The sequence below is a fragment of the Oxyura jamaicensis genome, chromosome 3 (genome assembly GCF_011077185.1).
Source record: "Oxyura jamaicensis isolate SHBP4307 breed ruddy duck chromosome 3, BPBGC_Ojam_1.0, whole genome shotgun sequence".
Classification (NCBI taxonomy): Eukaryota; Metazoa; Chordata; class Aves; order Anseriformes; family Anatidae; genus Oxyura; species Oxyura jamaicensis.
Genome location: NC_048895.1, coordinates 95938074 through 95953498, shown reverse-complemented (window position 1 = coordinate 95953498; position 15425 = coordinate 95938074). Strand labels below are relative to the sequence as shown.

The 15425-nt window shown below is 32.5% G+C and overlaps 1 protein-coding gene across 2 annotated transcripts in view; it reads right to left on the bottom strand.

The window, feature by feature from the left end:
• CSMD1 (CUB and Sushi multiple domains 1) overlaps positions 1-15425 on the bottom strand; it is a 1151643-nt gene that overhangs the window by 180691 nt on the left and 955527 nt on the right. For both annotated transcript variants that reach the window (XM_035319885.1, XM_035319886.1), the window contains exons 31-33: positions 8444-8560; positions 5527-5640; positions 3538-3633 (exon numbers count right to left, since the gene is read on the bottom strand). In XM_035319885.1, the coding sequence (XP_035175776.1) occupies positions 3538-3633; positions 5527-5640; positions 8444-8560 (327 nt within the window). The remainder of the gene's footprint in view (positions 1-3537; positions 3634-5526; positions 5641-8443; positions 8561-15425) is intronic.

The window sequence follows — 15425 nt, the reverse complement described above, 5'->3', positions numbered from 1 at the left end:
CCAGCAGGAAACACTCACTGCCATATTAGCATTGACACTTAGCTCTTTTTTTTTTTTTTTTTTTTTTTCCAGCTCTATTAATAAATAAGAAATGCTGAATATGCACAAATGAACAATACCACTCACTATAAGAAACCTTTTCTCATGTTTATTTTTTCCTGCATTAAGAAGAACTGCCTCAAGAATAAATGTAAAATAAGCCAAAATGTAAAACAAGCATCAAAGCAAGGTACTCCCATTACTGCTTAAAATGAAGTTTAGATTTAATTACGTAGATATAAGTAATCTGGTGCAAAATGCAGTACAGATATCCATAAGATGTGTTGTAAACCAGAACAAAATATGTCATGGCAATCCATATGGGAACTCTAACCACCTCTGTTCTCTAATTATATTCAGTAGTAAGGATGTGGCTACATATTTTATTCTTGTCGCTGATTAGGTCAATTTAATTGTTAAAGTCATAACCCTATTTTATTCGTGCTCCCCTTCCTCTTTCTTCCACAGTCCTTCCTCATCCTAGTATGCTAGTTTTCTTAATAGCTCTCTTTAAAATCGCACTTGACCTCATAAACTAACTCATGCATTTGTATGGCAGAGCAAGTAAAAGAAGACAAGCATTAAAAAAACATAAATGTTGAAGTGGTAGAAAGGTCAATACTTTGCTTTTCAGGGAAAGAACTCTCTGTATTGCTGCAGCTTAAGCTATATAAAAATATGTACTATTGTTTCTTAGGTGATGTTGCAACAGAAAAACAAATCCCAGTCTTCTTAAATGTGATTGTTCCTAGCATCGTATTTCCACATACCTGAAGCTAATATTATAACAGAATGGAAATTAATTCTGTCTTATACTACAGATACCCTTTGCCTGTTGTATGAAATACAAGGAAATGTGGTCATTTGAGAAACAGAACTGAAGGCACAGGTGAGATATGCAGCTAAAAAGTTTCTGACAAAGTGGCAGTGCAAAAGGCATTAAATCTGAATCAAATCTCATCTATTACTCGCTCAAATAAAAATGTGAAATAATGCAAGCTGTAATTTTTTTTCCCCTCTAGCCTTTCTTCTGTATTTTGCCTACAGCATTGGCAACCTAAACTTTACAAGCTGTATCACAGAGGCATTCTATTTTCTGTAGTAATTATCCTACATCTTTTTAGTAAATGTTTCATGCTGCTGTGAAACAAAATTGAAATCAGCCCAGTGGAAAAGTGAACAGGGAAGAAGGTCAACCTGGAATAGAGGGTAATAAATAAAATGATTGACTTTGCAGACCAGATTACTCTGTTCAATGTGGGAGTGGATGATATTCTCTGGAGTATTTAAAAGGCTAGGCAGAAGACAGTAGTGAAAATGTGATCACATACTTCAAAAGGAGATAGAAAAACTTCAGAACTAGTTTTTATTAAATATCATTATCTCATTAGCTTATTAAATATCATCTTATTAAGCAATATACATATGTGTGTGTGTATTACATAAAGCTTCTAAGATATGTTTCAAAATATATACAAAAATTTGATACTGAAATAGCTCGTGATTCTCCTGAGACAAATAGAGTGTCTTTGCTATATTCATTTTCTGCAGAGAATATTTCTCATTTGTTAAAATCTATTTCTTACAGTTACTGAAAACTAAGTGTAGTCCAAATAAGTGACTGAAATGATGCATGTCATCATTCTGAATAGGAGGCTTAGTGTTCTACAGCAACAAATATGTAGCTTCAAACCAACTAGCTCTGAAACTAGAGGTGGTAAAAACAAGTTGAAGCACAGCTGTGTTGTTTCAGTATTATGCAGCATGTACCTATCCAGAACTGAGGTTTTCTCAAGTACTTGAATGTATTTTATTTTTCTTTTATTTTCTTTATGCCTTGAGAAAGCTGAAATGAACAGTATTGAAGGCTTTAGGTAAATGTAACAAAGATTCCCATAGCAGCGCAAGCTCTTATGCTGTGCCTACTGACCTATGCCCTCTCAGTGTAGAACAAATCCAATTTTTTTTTATTTTTTTTTTTTAGAAAGTAACCCCTATTTAATAATGTAACTGTAATTGAATGCAACAACTGTTTTCTGGGGCAAAAATTAAGTACTGAATGTGTTAAGTATAACATTAAGTATAAATATATAAAACTTTTCATTTTGTTTTTAGTATCTGTTTCAGGTAACCAGACAATTCTTCACCATAACCACAGGACCTATTTTCTGTGTGATAATAATAATGCCCGAATACAATGTCTGAATATAAACCAGAAATTGTTGGAATACTGATACTGTGTAACAAATCCACCAATTTTGTTTTTATTTATTTATTAAATTCCAAAGTGCAATTAGCAATTTGAGGCTGCATTTGCAAGGCCCATTTCAAATGCTACCCAGTGTCATATTTTCGCTTCCATCTCAGGGAAATGTGGCTTTTAACATGTACCAAGTATGTGCCTCCTATGGTCTGTCCCAGTACAGTAATTTTGAGCACCTAACTCAACACAATATGAAGATGTATATCTCCTTTTGCTCAAAATGAAATATAATAGCCATTGTGTTTAGAAAAAAAGTTCTGTTCCATTGTCTCTGCTCATTATAATCAAACAAAACACTGGCTAGATTTAATACATACTCCTAATAGATAACTAAATTAAGTAGCTACAACCTGGCCAGCTGCTCACAGAGACAAGCTGTTTGTGTATGTGAATATAGATGGCATATTATACTGCAAGGAGAACAAGATGATGAAGTTAAGAAATCAGTTGAAAGTTAGAATTTAGGTGAGCAGACTTTGGCATATTCATGAAGTTGGTATGTGGACTTTCCTCAGGAACAACCATGAAGAGGAAGGATATTGGTGACATTTTTAGAGAGATTTGAGAGCCTAGGAACAAATGACTCCATTGTGAGGGATGAAGAAAAGCAACGGAGCTTTTCAAACAATTTAAACACAAAAAGGGAGCATACCAAAAGTGAAAGCAAAGACAGGCAAGAAACCAAGAATATGACAACATTTCTTATATACTTAAATCAAGAAGCCTAACTGGAGCAAAAGATAGCAAGAGACATTAGAGAAATGGTCTACAGGTATGCTTATTTCAAAGGGGAGTTCTAAATATATGTGGGCTTGATGCATGGAGGGAGGGAGGTGGACAACCTAGTGACAAATGATACAGAAAAGATTTAAGCCGTTTTCACTTTACCTTTACAGTCCTCACCACAGTCTAAGGAAGACATGAACAGTCAGCAGTAAGGGAGCAACAGATTATGGTTTCCTGAGAAAGTCGGGACATACATTCATGGGACTAGATAGGATTCACCAGAGGTGACTGCCATTATGAAGCCAGTCTACCATCACTGGATTGCAAGAGGTCCCTTATGGCTGGAAAAAGGTTAAGACTACACCCAAATTACAAAAAAAATAAAAAATAAAAAATGAATAGAATTCAATTAATAGAAGAATAGAAAATTCAATAAATAGAAGCCTTTCAAATAATACACTATGAGAGACTTGCATCAGTATATTGCACCAAAAGAAGACATGATTTACCTTGATAAACAAAATGGAACCCCCTGGCTGATGCCCCACTCTTAGCACTGAATCGTAGAAGAATTTGATTAGATGTAGCCAAAGGCAATGTCTCTCCTACAAAGGAAAACAGAAAAGAAATTGAACAGGCAAAATACAAAAAAAGTTGCAACTCTTAAGTATGTAATCAAATCACTGTTAAAATACAGTTTTATGTTTTCCTTTACAGTTAAGGAAAATGTAAATCACAATGTATAAAATGAAATTTAACATTGGAGATTTGAAAATTGGTCAGATTAGAAAGACTTCATGATCCAACATATTCTTACACTTATTTCAGCTCTTGGAACTAGATCTCCAATAAACTATTTGTCTGGTGACTCCTATTACCATCAAGGGCCAAAATATCTAAAAGAATTTTTGGTCAAATTTTCTGTAACTGACAGCTTTACCTTGCTTTGCAAAACATTAAAAAATGAAAAATATTATTAAAGTGTTATTATGGATCTTTATGTGATGTTTATAATTTCAAAACTAAAACTGAAAGGAGAGAGAATGGATCTGACTTTTTTATATAGATGCTTCAATAAAATATATGGCCACACCTTATTAAATTTCTAACAGTATTTCAAATTTCAGTTATAGACTGAATTGGTAATTTGGAAACTGATTGGTAAGAATGTTTAATATATTTTGTTCATCTCCTTCCCTGAAACATCTATCCACAGTAATGATAAAAGGTCAGTAATGAATCACTACATATGTAACTGGAGTACTTTTATACTGCAAGGATGTGATTCCAAATGACAACAGTTTTTATTCTCATTGGATTATATCAACAAAGATTTTAGAAAATTATAGTGAAATGAATGATGTATTAATTTAAACGATATCAGATATCTAGCTAAATAGGATTGATAATTCTATTACTTAGATTAGTTTTGTATTATTGCAACTCTAGTGATTCCACCTAAGAGAATCCTATTGTAAATCAGATAGGTCACGTGGAATAAGTAAAAATCACAAGTTTAAATTCTCTACAGTTATTTAAAAATGTCTTATCTGAAAATATACATTCATTTTTACTTTTCATTATGTGTGATGCAGTAAAATTGGCTGCCTATATGAGTTGTCTCTTATTTTGTTAAATATATAAATATATATATGTTATTTTGTTGCTGAATTTTTGCCAATGGTTAGGGTTAGTAATTTTTAAAATAAATTCATGAACTCATAAGACAAATAGCAAGGTTCACCATATAAAAAAAATGAGTTGAATTTTTCAAATAATAAATTGTTTTCTATACATGGAATGTTATATTGCTTTAACAGCAAGCATTTCTTCAGTTACATACAGTGAAAACCAAGGAGCAACAAAAAGCCCTGGACTGAAAAAATCTTAAAATTGCATATAAACTCTGCTAAATACTGGGACTGTATGACAAAACACACATACAGAGATGAAGAAATATTTTTATATTATCCACTTGAGATGAATATATTCATTATATATGCATAGACTGGAAATTTTGGCCATGCTGGAATCCATATAAGTTTAATTATCATTTCACAGGGTCAACAATTTGCTATAGTTACCTGAATGTAACAGCTGGTCTGCTTTTAGTCTAAGTGCATGTTTGCATACAGATAATTGCATTTTGTGAATACAAGTAATTTGTGTTTAAATTGGACATTCAGAAAATGTAGATGTGTAATTCACAGAGTTTAGGGGCAGAGAAGATAATTATACCATCCAATCTGCCCTCTTACATAACGATCAGAGAATTTCATTCAATTATTTCTCCACTCATCCAAGTGATTTGTTCTTTCCAAAACCATATGTTCCAGAAGAATGTCTTGTTTCAAAGATTTGGTTTTCCATTTCCCTTGGTAATCAGATCTAGTGATTTTATTATTATATTTCCAAATGAAATTCAGAATGTCTCATGAATTCTTTTTTTCCATACTGAACTGTGTAAGAAATATATACTTCTTTTCTTTATTCCTTACCTGAGTGGGATCCAGACAGTGAACTAAGAAGTCTAGCCTGAGAGTTTTCTCCATCAAATAATTCTGCCACATCATTCAAAGCTGTCTGGAAATAGGCAAATTGTCCAAACACAACTACATTTAAATAAATAAATAAATAAATAAAAGAGTGTGAGAGAGAGAAAAAAAAAGGAAAAGGAATAAAAACCAGCTAAGCAATAATCTATTTTTTTTTAAAATAATAATGGTATCATTAATATTTAATGCTATTTTTGCTTGTCTTAGTTTACCAGTGGATTCCTCTATGAATTGTTTCCAAATTTCAGGAAGGGAGAGAAGGTTAATTTATTGTCTGCTATGATAAAACAAAACTGCATCTAATCAGTAACAAGAATCTGATGTGCTTTTCAGTATTTATTTTTTATTTTTAATTAAAAACGAAACTAAATCTGTCTTTCCCCAAAAGCATGCTCTCTAGTCAAACAAGTCTTCTTGTTCTTTATTGCATAACTATGTATGAAGTAAGAAAATATAATATCTAAAAATGTTTTTTTTTTTCACCAAAATTTCACTACCAACCTTAGCAATCATTAAGGAGCATCTGCTGGCACACAATTAGTGACTCATCCAGACTTAGGCTGAGGAAAATGTTTTAAATTTACTGATTTGGCTACTTTTGTATCTTTTCATTAGTTCTTATTTTATCACAAAAATATGAAAACTGACCAAGTAATAAAAACATCAGTTCATTTCTATTTTGGTATATTGCTACACTTTGCACTTTAGCTGTAGGTAATTAAAGTGCATTAAAAATAAATCAATTATAGAACATGTATAATTAGTAAATATCAAATTATTCACTAAATTCAAGTATCAGTTAGCAATACAACCATGAAGTAATAAACTACTAAAATCAAATCAATAAGAATAATAATTCATTACACATATATTTTATTGGTAAAGGAGGAATCTATTTTAAAATTATTCCTATTCCAGATCCTTTATACAAACCACAGATCTCTGATATAGGACTTACATATGATTTTCTGTACACCTTGTATCAGCCAGTATTTTCTAACTTTTTGTTAACTTATTTACTTAACTTAAAAAAAAAAAAAAAAAAAAAAAATGTAGTCTAATCTCCTTATTTTTAAAGGCAGGGCTAACTTTTAAGTTAGACCACATTGCTTAGGTCTTTTCTAATAAAGTTTTGAAAACTGACAAGAATTAAGAATGCAAAAGTTCTCTGAGCTACCTGTACATAACCATTGTCATGGTGAAGAATGTTTTCCTTATTATAGAATCATACAACCATAGAATGGCTTGGGTTGGAAGAGACCTTAAAGATCATCTAACTCCAACCCCCTGCCATAGGCAGGGATGCCACCTTATGTCCAGATTGAATTTGTTATGCTGCAACTTGACTACTACCACTTCTTTTTTCACTGCACATTCCTCCTTCGCTTATCTTCTGCAGGCTGAATCTCCTTCCTTCAGCTTTTCTGGGTACTGTGTTTCAGTACCCTTATCATCTTGCAGCCTCTCTGTTGAACTTGTTCTATTTTAGCACCCTGTGTCTTGTACTTTGGAGATGTAAAACTAGAGATGTAGTTCCCAGACACTACTTTGTGAAGGCTAAGAGGGAAAAAAACATTATGCCTTCACTTGCAGGCTACATCCTTGCTAATGCAGACCAATGTGCAATTAGTCTTCACTGCTGCAAAGACATCCTTTGTGCCAACTGTTATCAACTAGAAGTAAAGTTATTACAGTGCTCTTCAATACCAAATTCTACTAAAACAGGTAAAATTATACTTTTTATATATTAAAAAAAGTCTCACAAATGAAAAAGGATTGTTTTTAAGTTGTATCTCTTGCCAGTACACTCAAGTGAGTTTTTTGTCAGGCCCTCTTCAAGTCAGTACTGTTATGAAATTATATAATAATAAACAGAGAGAAATTATTTTGTCAGGTGTATGGCAAGCATTTTAAATGTTAGCTATACATTCAATTGTGAGCTTATTTCTAGCAAATAAGAATAAAAAGATCTATTTGTTTAGTTGACTTAAAAGGGTTGTGTACTTTTAAAATAATGTATGAGTAAAATACTACGTTGTGCATTACTTATTAAAATCTAAACTGTGATAACATTCAATAATTCAATATAATAGTTACGCAAAAAAAAAAAAAAATCAAAACAATGTAATTAAAGTACTTCAAAACTACTGATATGAGCCTAGAGATACTTCACTTGATCTTGATTGTGAAAACTGGTTCACAATATTGTGTAATAAAGCCTGTAATTGGATAAATATGTCTCTCTGTAAAGCTCTAATAGCATTTTACTGTAATTGCTGTCCCAGGTATCTAATCATTCTAAATAATTTGATTGATTGCATGTTCCAGCATCTTTCTTGTTCTACCAGCTATTTTTTGTACCAGCTCTACCAGATATACAATTTGAGCAGGAAAAAGAATTACAGTCTATCAAATTTCACTTTCACTTGTAGAAAAGTCAAAACTACAATAAAGAATACAGAACATTTTAAACTTTACTGTAATACAAATCTCAAGGATTTGTGTTATTCCTATTCCTAAAACATTAATAAGTAACTTTTATACAATACAAAAATGTGTTTTTTGAAATAGAACACTATCTGAAATGTAATTTATCTGCTTATTATTTAACCATAGCTCTAACACGTATCTACTGTGCAAATGTATTTGCGGACACAGACTGCTTAGTTGAAGTCTGTTGATCCCCCTAGGGAGGTGTAAAAGATGAAAATCCTAGAATCAATTTCTGTGCTGAGAACCATTTATTTTTGATAAGCAATTTGCAATATATTGAAAATCCAAGGTCACTATTCTACATAAAGGACATTTGAACAGTAGAACTATGATTAATGATTGATAAGTCAAAAGAATAAATTCTTACCAAATTCTTTAGGTACAGTTATTGAATAATGGCACGTCTGTCCAGCAGTGTAATTATGAGGATAGCTTGGTGATAAAACCACTCCCTCTGATCCCATATACTGTCCTCCACATGGTGCTGAAATCAAAACAGAAACAGTGTTGTACGAATTGTAGCTACTCCTATCTGCGTCGGTTCAGTCTGAGGATGAAAACCTGTACTACAAAACAATAGTTTATTGCTTTAGTCCTTGCTTGTTTTTGTACAGAGACAGATCTAATGGTTCCTTCCAAGGATATATTTTTTATTAAAACCATTTTAAAATTTGACTATGAAAGTTTTATGTGATTACAAGTGTTTGTATATGATTGGAAGTACAAATTAGTTGAAAGAAGCTGTAAACAGAATTTAAGTGTTGTAGTTTTTGTTTTCCCAAGTTACACGTATATTTATCTGTCTTTATCTATAGATATATATATATATATACCTATCTATATATCTGTATAAAGAAAAAAAAGTTCAAGAAAAAAATATGGTAGAGATTACTACTGCATATATAAGTGGCAGTATGTAGTTATCTTGCGTCTCAGAGAAATATGTAGATATGTTAACAGCACCCTGCACAGAATACCATACTTTGTGAACATATGCTTAAATTGCCTTGTTTTTTCTAACTTCCCAGATGATTATCAGAAGAGCACACAGATAATACATATAAATATTCTCCTGTTATTTCCTCTGTAAAACTAAACAGAAAGAATAAGACAAATTCTTTACAGCTACTTTCATTTCTAAGCAAGGAAAATATTATTGCATGATGTAAATAAATACTTTCTATTATAAAGAACAAAGTAAACCGACATTATTCTCCTCTGTGAATCTTCCATACAACAGCTCACATTTTAGCAACTGCTTGAAAATCAGCTCAGAGCTTGAAAATCAGCTCAACAAACTCGCTGGTCTGGAGCTATCAATGTTAGAACACGTGGCTCTGCTCACTTGGGTCTTGCTGTGGGACTGCGCTTAGCCAGTGAGGGCACTGCCTCCACTTTGTTCACCCTCAGCTCGCAACTTAACCACCTTCATGGAGCAGACCTGCTCCCTCTGCTCCATGGCAGCAAGTGGGTTTTACAATCACCCTTGAAATATTTCTGCAAGTTTAACTTCCCTATCAGGGAGCAATTAATACTACAAATATATCTTCTTTTAGCTGCTTATATGAATTATTCAAAAAAAAAAAACAGTGTAATGACAGATAGAAGATGGGAAGTTTAGTCTATTAATAAGCTGAATAGGTAAAAGTCAGGTATCACAAGAAAACAGTTTATGACGTGAATTTAAAGTCTTTATTTTTTCTTGGTTTGAGGATACCAGAACCTAAGCCACAAAGCCACAAGATTAAATTCTCAAGTCATGAAAATTTACTGAATGAAAAGTATATAATATATAACATATATAAATAAAAGTATGCTTATGCTTAATTGAAAACAAATTCCAAAGTTACAGAGTCTTAAGAAATGTACCTTCCTAAAATGTACTTCCCTATTTTTAAATGTATTTTTAAAGAATAACTTTGATAGTATCTGTGATAGCATGTTTGTAGTGTATCTGCTCTGGAAGGAAAGTCTCTGAGTGCTTTGGCTAAAAAAGATACAAGAAAAGTTCTCTTGAAGATTAAAGCTGTAAACTTTACCAGTGCAGTAATATGGCACTCAAGCTTATCCTAAATAGAACTCTCAGTTTTGCCTATAGAATAAGTATTCTCTCAGTTACTGTTACCTAGCTTTGTATGAAATTTGTTTTCATCATGTTTTCCAGTAAAACGCTATCTTAAAAAAAAAAAAAAAAAAAAAAACAACAAAAGAAGAAATAAACTTGAATTCACTTATTCAGAGTAATTGATTAAAAACAAACAAACAAACAAACAAACAAAACCATCATTTTCAGAAGTTTTTAGGATTTCCTATACAACACTTATTTTAGATTATTGTATATTTTTCATGCTTCAAATTTTGCAATGTTCAAATGTTGACATTCAGTACAATTTGTGTTCATGTAAGTCATGCATACTTTATTAAACAGTTATTTTATGACTCCATAAACCATTTTTGTGCCTGCTAGGATTTTAAAAATACCTTTTTGAATAAAGTCCAAGGATTTATTAATTATTTCATGGAAACAATTTGCTAATTCAACTGCAGAATTTACATTTCTAACATACATTGTTTTATTTTGTGTTTTTTACATTTGCTTTTGTGTTTTAGAGAATGGCAGCAGAACTTGCAATCTCTTTTTCATTTTTTTTGTGTTCTTTGCCTTACAGAGTGTAAAAACCTTTCAATCCCTATCCATGTAATGACTTTGCAGCATATATATACATATATATACATATATTTTTTATATACTACTAGGTCTTCTCTAATTCAGTGATTATCACTTCTGTTTCATACTGGATTGAATAAACATTATTTTTCAGATCTGGAGTTACAATAATAGAAAGAATCAAAGTATTTACTTTCACTAAGTTTTAACTTTGTTAACAAAATAATCTATTTAGGTCTCTGACAGAATGCCATATAGTGATGATCAGGGTTTTCTCATACTGTGGCTGTTGATTCCTATAGTATGCTTTGGACATTCTCATCTTTAAATTGCTATAGAAAGGAAATTTTTGTTTCACTTTATCAGAGAACGGAAACACCTTGATTGCATTTACTAGCTTCTATATAGTTGTTTTACCCCAAATTCTATTTTCTGTCTTATATCACAGCATTAGACATACCTACAGAGCAAATCTGTTTGCATGGCTCACTAGTATCTTCCATTCCATTTTGCCTTTTATATATATATTAAGTTTTGATTCCAACACTGATCCTAGAATATTTGCCATATGGTCACAAACATATCATCTTTGAATAATACTCCTCATATCTTTCAACTACAAATGATCCAGCTATCTTGTAAGAAGCATATTTTCTCCAACAGGCTGTGGGAAGTTGTAGTTTTGTTTGTTTTATTGTTTCTTCCAAAAATCAGACTAATCTCTGGTCAGTTTCTGTAAAGCTTATTAGATAAAGCTCCATCTCTTAGTACTTGCCATTTCTTAGTGCTTACAATGATGAAGTCATCTCGCTTAAATTTGGGGAAAAAAATCCCCATCACATAGAATATGAATCAGGATCACATAACTAATCATTTCACATTATTTGTGACCATCCTTGACTTTTTAAAAATATCATTTACATGTCTATTACACCTGTGTCTTGTGCTTTCCCTTATAGTCATTTTGCTTTCCAGAGTTTTGGTTATGATCTAAGCCATTGCAATTCTTACCTTACTTTACATGCAAGACTGAGCTCAAATCAGAAAGAAAATCTTTATATATTCCTGGCTTTTTTTTTTTTTTTTTTTTCATATATTCCTTTGTTACTGCATATAACTTCTGATAACTTGACAGTCAAACGACTACTTAAAAATCTTGCTTCCAGTATGCTTAACTAAACTCCTTTCCATTGTCTTTAGAGTAATCAATTCAATGTAGTATAGAAATTCTCCTTTTTTAGCATAGTTAATACTAATATTAATACTACAAATTCATAATACTCTTTGACACAATTTGGTGCTGATTATTTTTGCAAAGATACTCATATTAATTTATGAGAAAAGTTAAGCAATTTCGCTGCTTAAAAATCTCTTATATTCAGTTTTCTTGAGTCACCTTAACTTCAGTCATAAGAGCATGTGTTTTAAAATGGTACATACAGGAAAACATACTAGACAAATAGACTTAGGGTACTTCCACAAGCATGTTTTACTCAGATTTAACAGCATCAAGGTACCTAATCTTTCACTTAGTAATTTCTGCTTCTTTGGACGTGCAGTGTTACTTAGGATATACACAACAAGAAAATTTAGAATAGACATTGCAATGCATTAATTGTCACCTTGGAATAAGAATTATAATCACTGAGGCAGAAAATTAAAGTGATGTCTCAGAGCTATGGATAACTAATTCATCTTCTATCCCTTGCTTCAGCATTTATGTTGAATAAATATAAAACAATTCTAACAAATCAAAAGAAAGTTATATATATTAGTTATTGTCAATTAAGTGCTGAAATATTTAATTTGGTTGAAAAATAATGTTCTGCATAATTTTATTTTTTTAATTATCTATGGCATGATCCTCAAAATGAATGCTGTATTGTTCTCTGTTTTGTCAAAATACATTTTTAGGAGCTCTGTCTGTCCATTCTAGAACTTTATTTCTGGGTGTAAAAGCAGAGGATTCAAAATAACATTTTATTTAATTTTTAATTTCATATTTTATACAGTGTTATAATTAAATATATTATTTTAATAGCAAATTACTGTTTAAGAAATAATATTTATTCTGCTTTAAAATATGGAAAATTAATGTTGCTTTTTAAATCTAAATTTTAATTTTGTGTCAAAGATTCTACAGCCCCAAAATAAGAAAAGTATTACAGTTTACAAGGTGAAGCACAGGTCATTAATTTCAGTTCTCCGCTACAATTTGGTGCTTTATTACCATTTCATAAGTGCTTAAGTTATACAAAATGTTGTTGTTCTACAAGTGTACTTTCATAAGGCATTAAAACTAAACTATTGCAATGTCACAGCAAAGCTTCATTCTGCACTGTTAATAAGTAAAACAATTCAAGAAACTGGGGGGGGTGGGGAGGGAGTCCATCCTAATTCCTTTAGAAAAAATGCATATACTTTTAAAAATCAGGTATATTATAAAACGTTGTTAGGCTTCCTGAGGTTATACAATTAAATTTTTTATCAACCAAAATGAAAACAATGATGTGATTTGTCATGAGTGAATATTACATTTGTTTTTAGCTGATGGAAATACTTCCTTCCTCTGTCCTGTCTTCTATGTGATATGGTAAAGGAAAGGGATATAAAACTTTATTTTGCTGGTCACCTGTTTGTTATCTCTTGCATCCCTGTTAGTCAGACTAACAGGGTATTACATTTGACCATAGAGGCAATTGATTTTTCTTGGTTAAATAAAATGATTTTTTTTTTTTATTTTATGTTTTGGATTAATTTCTAATATACATTATGACTTTGCTTAAATATTAGTATTTGTTTGTGCTGTTAGATTCTGTTCTTTCTTAACATAAATGCTATTCAAGCCCGATGCACTTTCTCCATTTGTGTGTGTGTGTGTGTGAATCTGCTTCTGCTTTTTTATTTGCATCTCCTTGTACAGCTGTGGAAAGAAATGCACTGTCCAATTGTGCAGGGATGGGGTTATGACAGCCAAGGTCTACTTGGAGTTGAATCTGGCAAGGTATCTGAAGGACAATGAAAACACTCAAAGGAAATTGGAGACTAGGGAAAATATGGGCTTATTGCTGAATGGGGCAGGTGACCTGATGAAAAAGAACAAAGGAAAGCCTAGGCACATTGTGCCTTCTTTGCCCCAGTCTTTACCAGTAAGACAAAACTTCAGAAATCCCAGATCTCTTTCTGAGACCGTAAGGAAAATCTGGAGCAAAGAAGGCTTATCCTCAGTAGTGGAAGACCAGGTTAGGGAGCACTTAAACTGGACGAACCTAAGTCCATCAGGCTTGATGGATTGCTCCCACGACTCCTGAGGCTGATGTCATTGGAAGGCCACTATAAACTATCTTTGAAGCATCGTGAAAATCAGAAGGAGTTTCCAAAGACTGGAAGAGAGCAAATGTCACTCATATTCAAGGGGGCAAGAAGGACTATTCAGGGAACTACAGGTTGGTCAGTCTCAACTCTGTCCCTGAAAAGACAATGAAGTAACTGATCTTGGAAACCAATTTCTAGTAGACACTGAGGTGGACTGAAAACTGGCTGAACATTCAGGCCCAGAGTGTGACCAGGAGCAGAAAGTCTATTTGGAGACCAGTTACTAGTGGTATAGCTCCAGGGATTGACACTGGGGCCAATTCTGCTTAACATCTGTGTTAATGACCTGAACAATGAAACACAGCAAGTTTTCAGACAGTAAAAGTTTGGGTACCATGAAGAAAATTAACTCAATCCCAGCTGAAACCATGACATCCTTAAATCAGCATAATCCATAATTCTGTCCAGATCTTAAATTAGATTCTGTATACGTGTGTGTATGGACGTACACATGTATCTGTGTATCTGTTTCTGTGTGTACACTCTGTGTGTATGGTGTGTATGTATGTATAAGTATTCCATTTGCATTTGAAAAAAGACACAAAAAAACCCTCAAGCTATTGTCAACATTCAACACCAAAAAAAAAAAAAAAAAAAAAAAGAGAGAGAGAGAGAGGAAGAAAAACTGAAAATATGGTTTATGGTGTAGGTTTGTAATATGAATTCCATCAGCCTGCTTTGTATATTTACATGATGTTATCAGCCTGCTTTGTTTATTTACATGATGTGAATAAGTTCATAAAGTGGGAACTGACCTGCCAAACACCAACTGCTGACTGTAGCTTTTATGACTGTGGTCAGTTTCACTCACATCAATTAAATTTTTTAGCAGTAAGCTCTCTTTCACTCATTCTTGAAAATTCTGATACTATATTTGGGCATAATTCTAAAAAACTCACAAGGGAAACATTGTTAACTACAATTTGACAAAAACTGTAACTACTCCTTTGTATCTGACCTGCCCTACACGACACAGACTGCAGGACTACATGTTTCGGGGTACATCTCTACGTACTGTATAAGTTTTGGCTGGGACAGGGTTAATTTTCTTCATAGTAGCTCAGATCATGCTATGATTTGGATTTGTGACCAAAATAGCCTTGACAACATGATGTTTTAGCTATTGCTGAACAGTGTCTATACAGCATCAAAGCCTTCACAAAAGCCAGTTTTCATGCAGTCCTGCCAGTGAGTAGAGACTGGGGCTGCACAAGGAGTTGGGAGGGGACACAGCCAGGACAGCTGACTCCAACTGACCAAAGGGATATTCCATACCATATAATGTTTATTGTTCAGCAATAAAAGC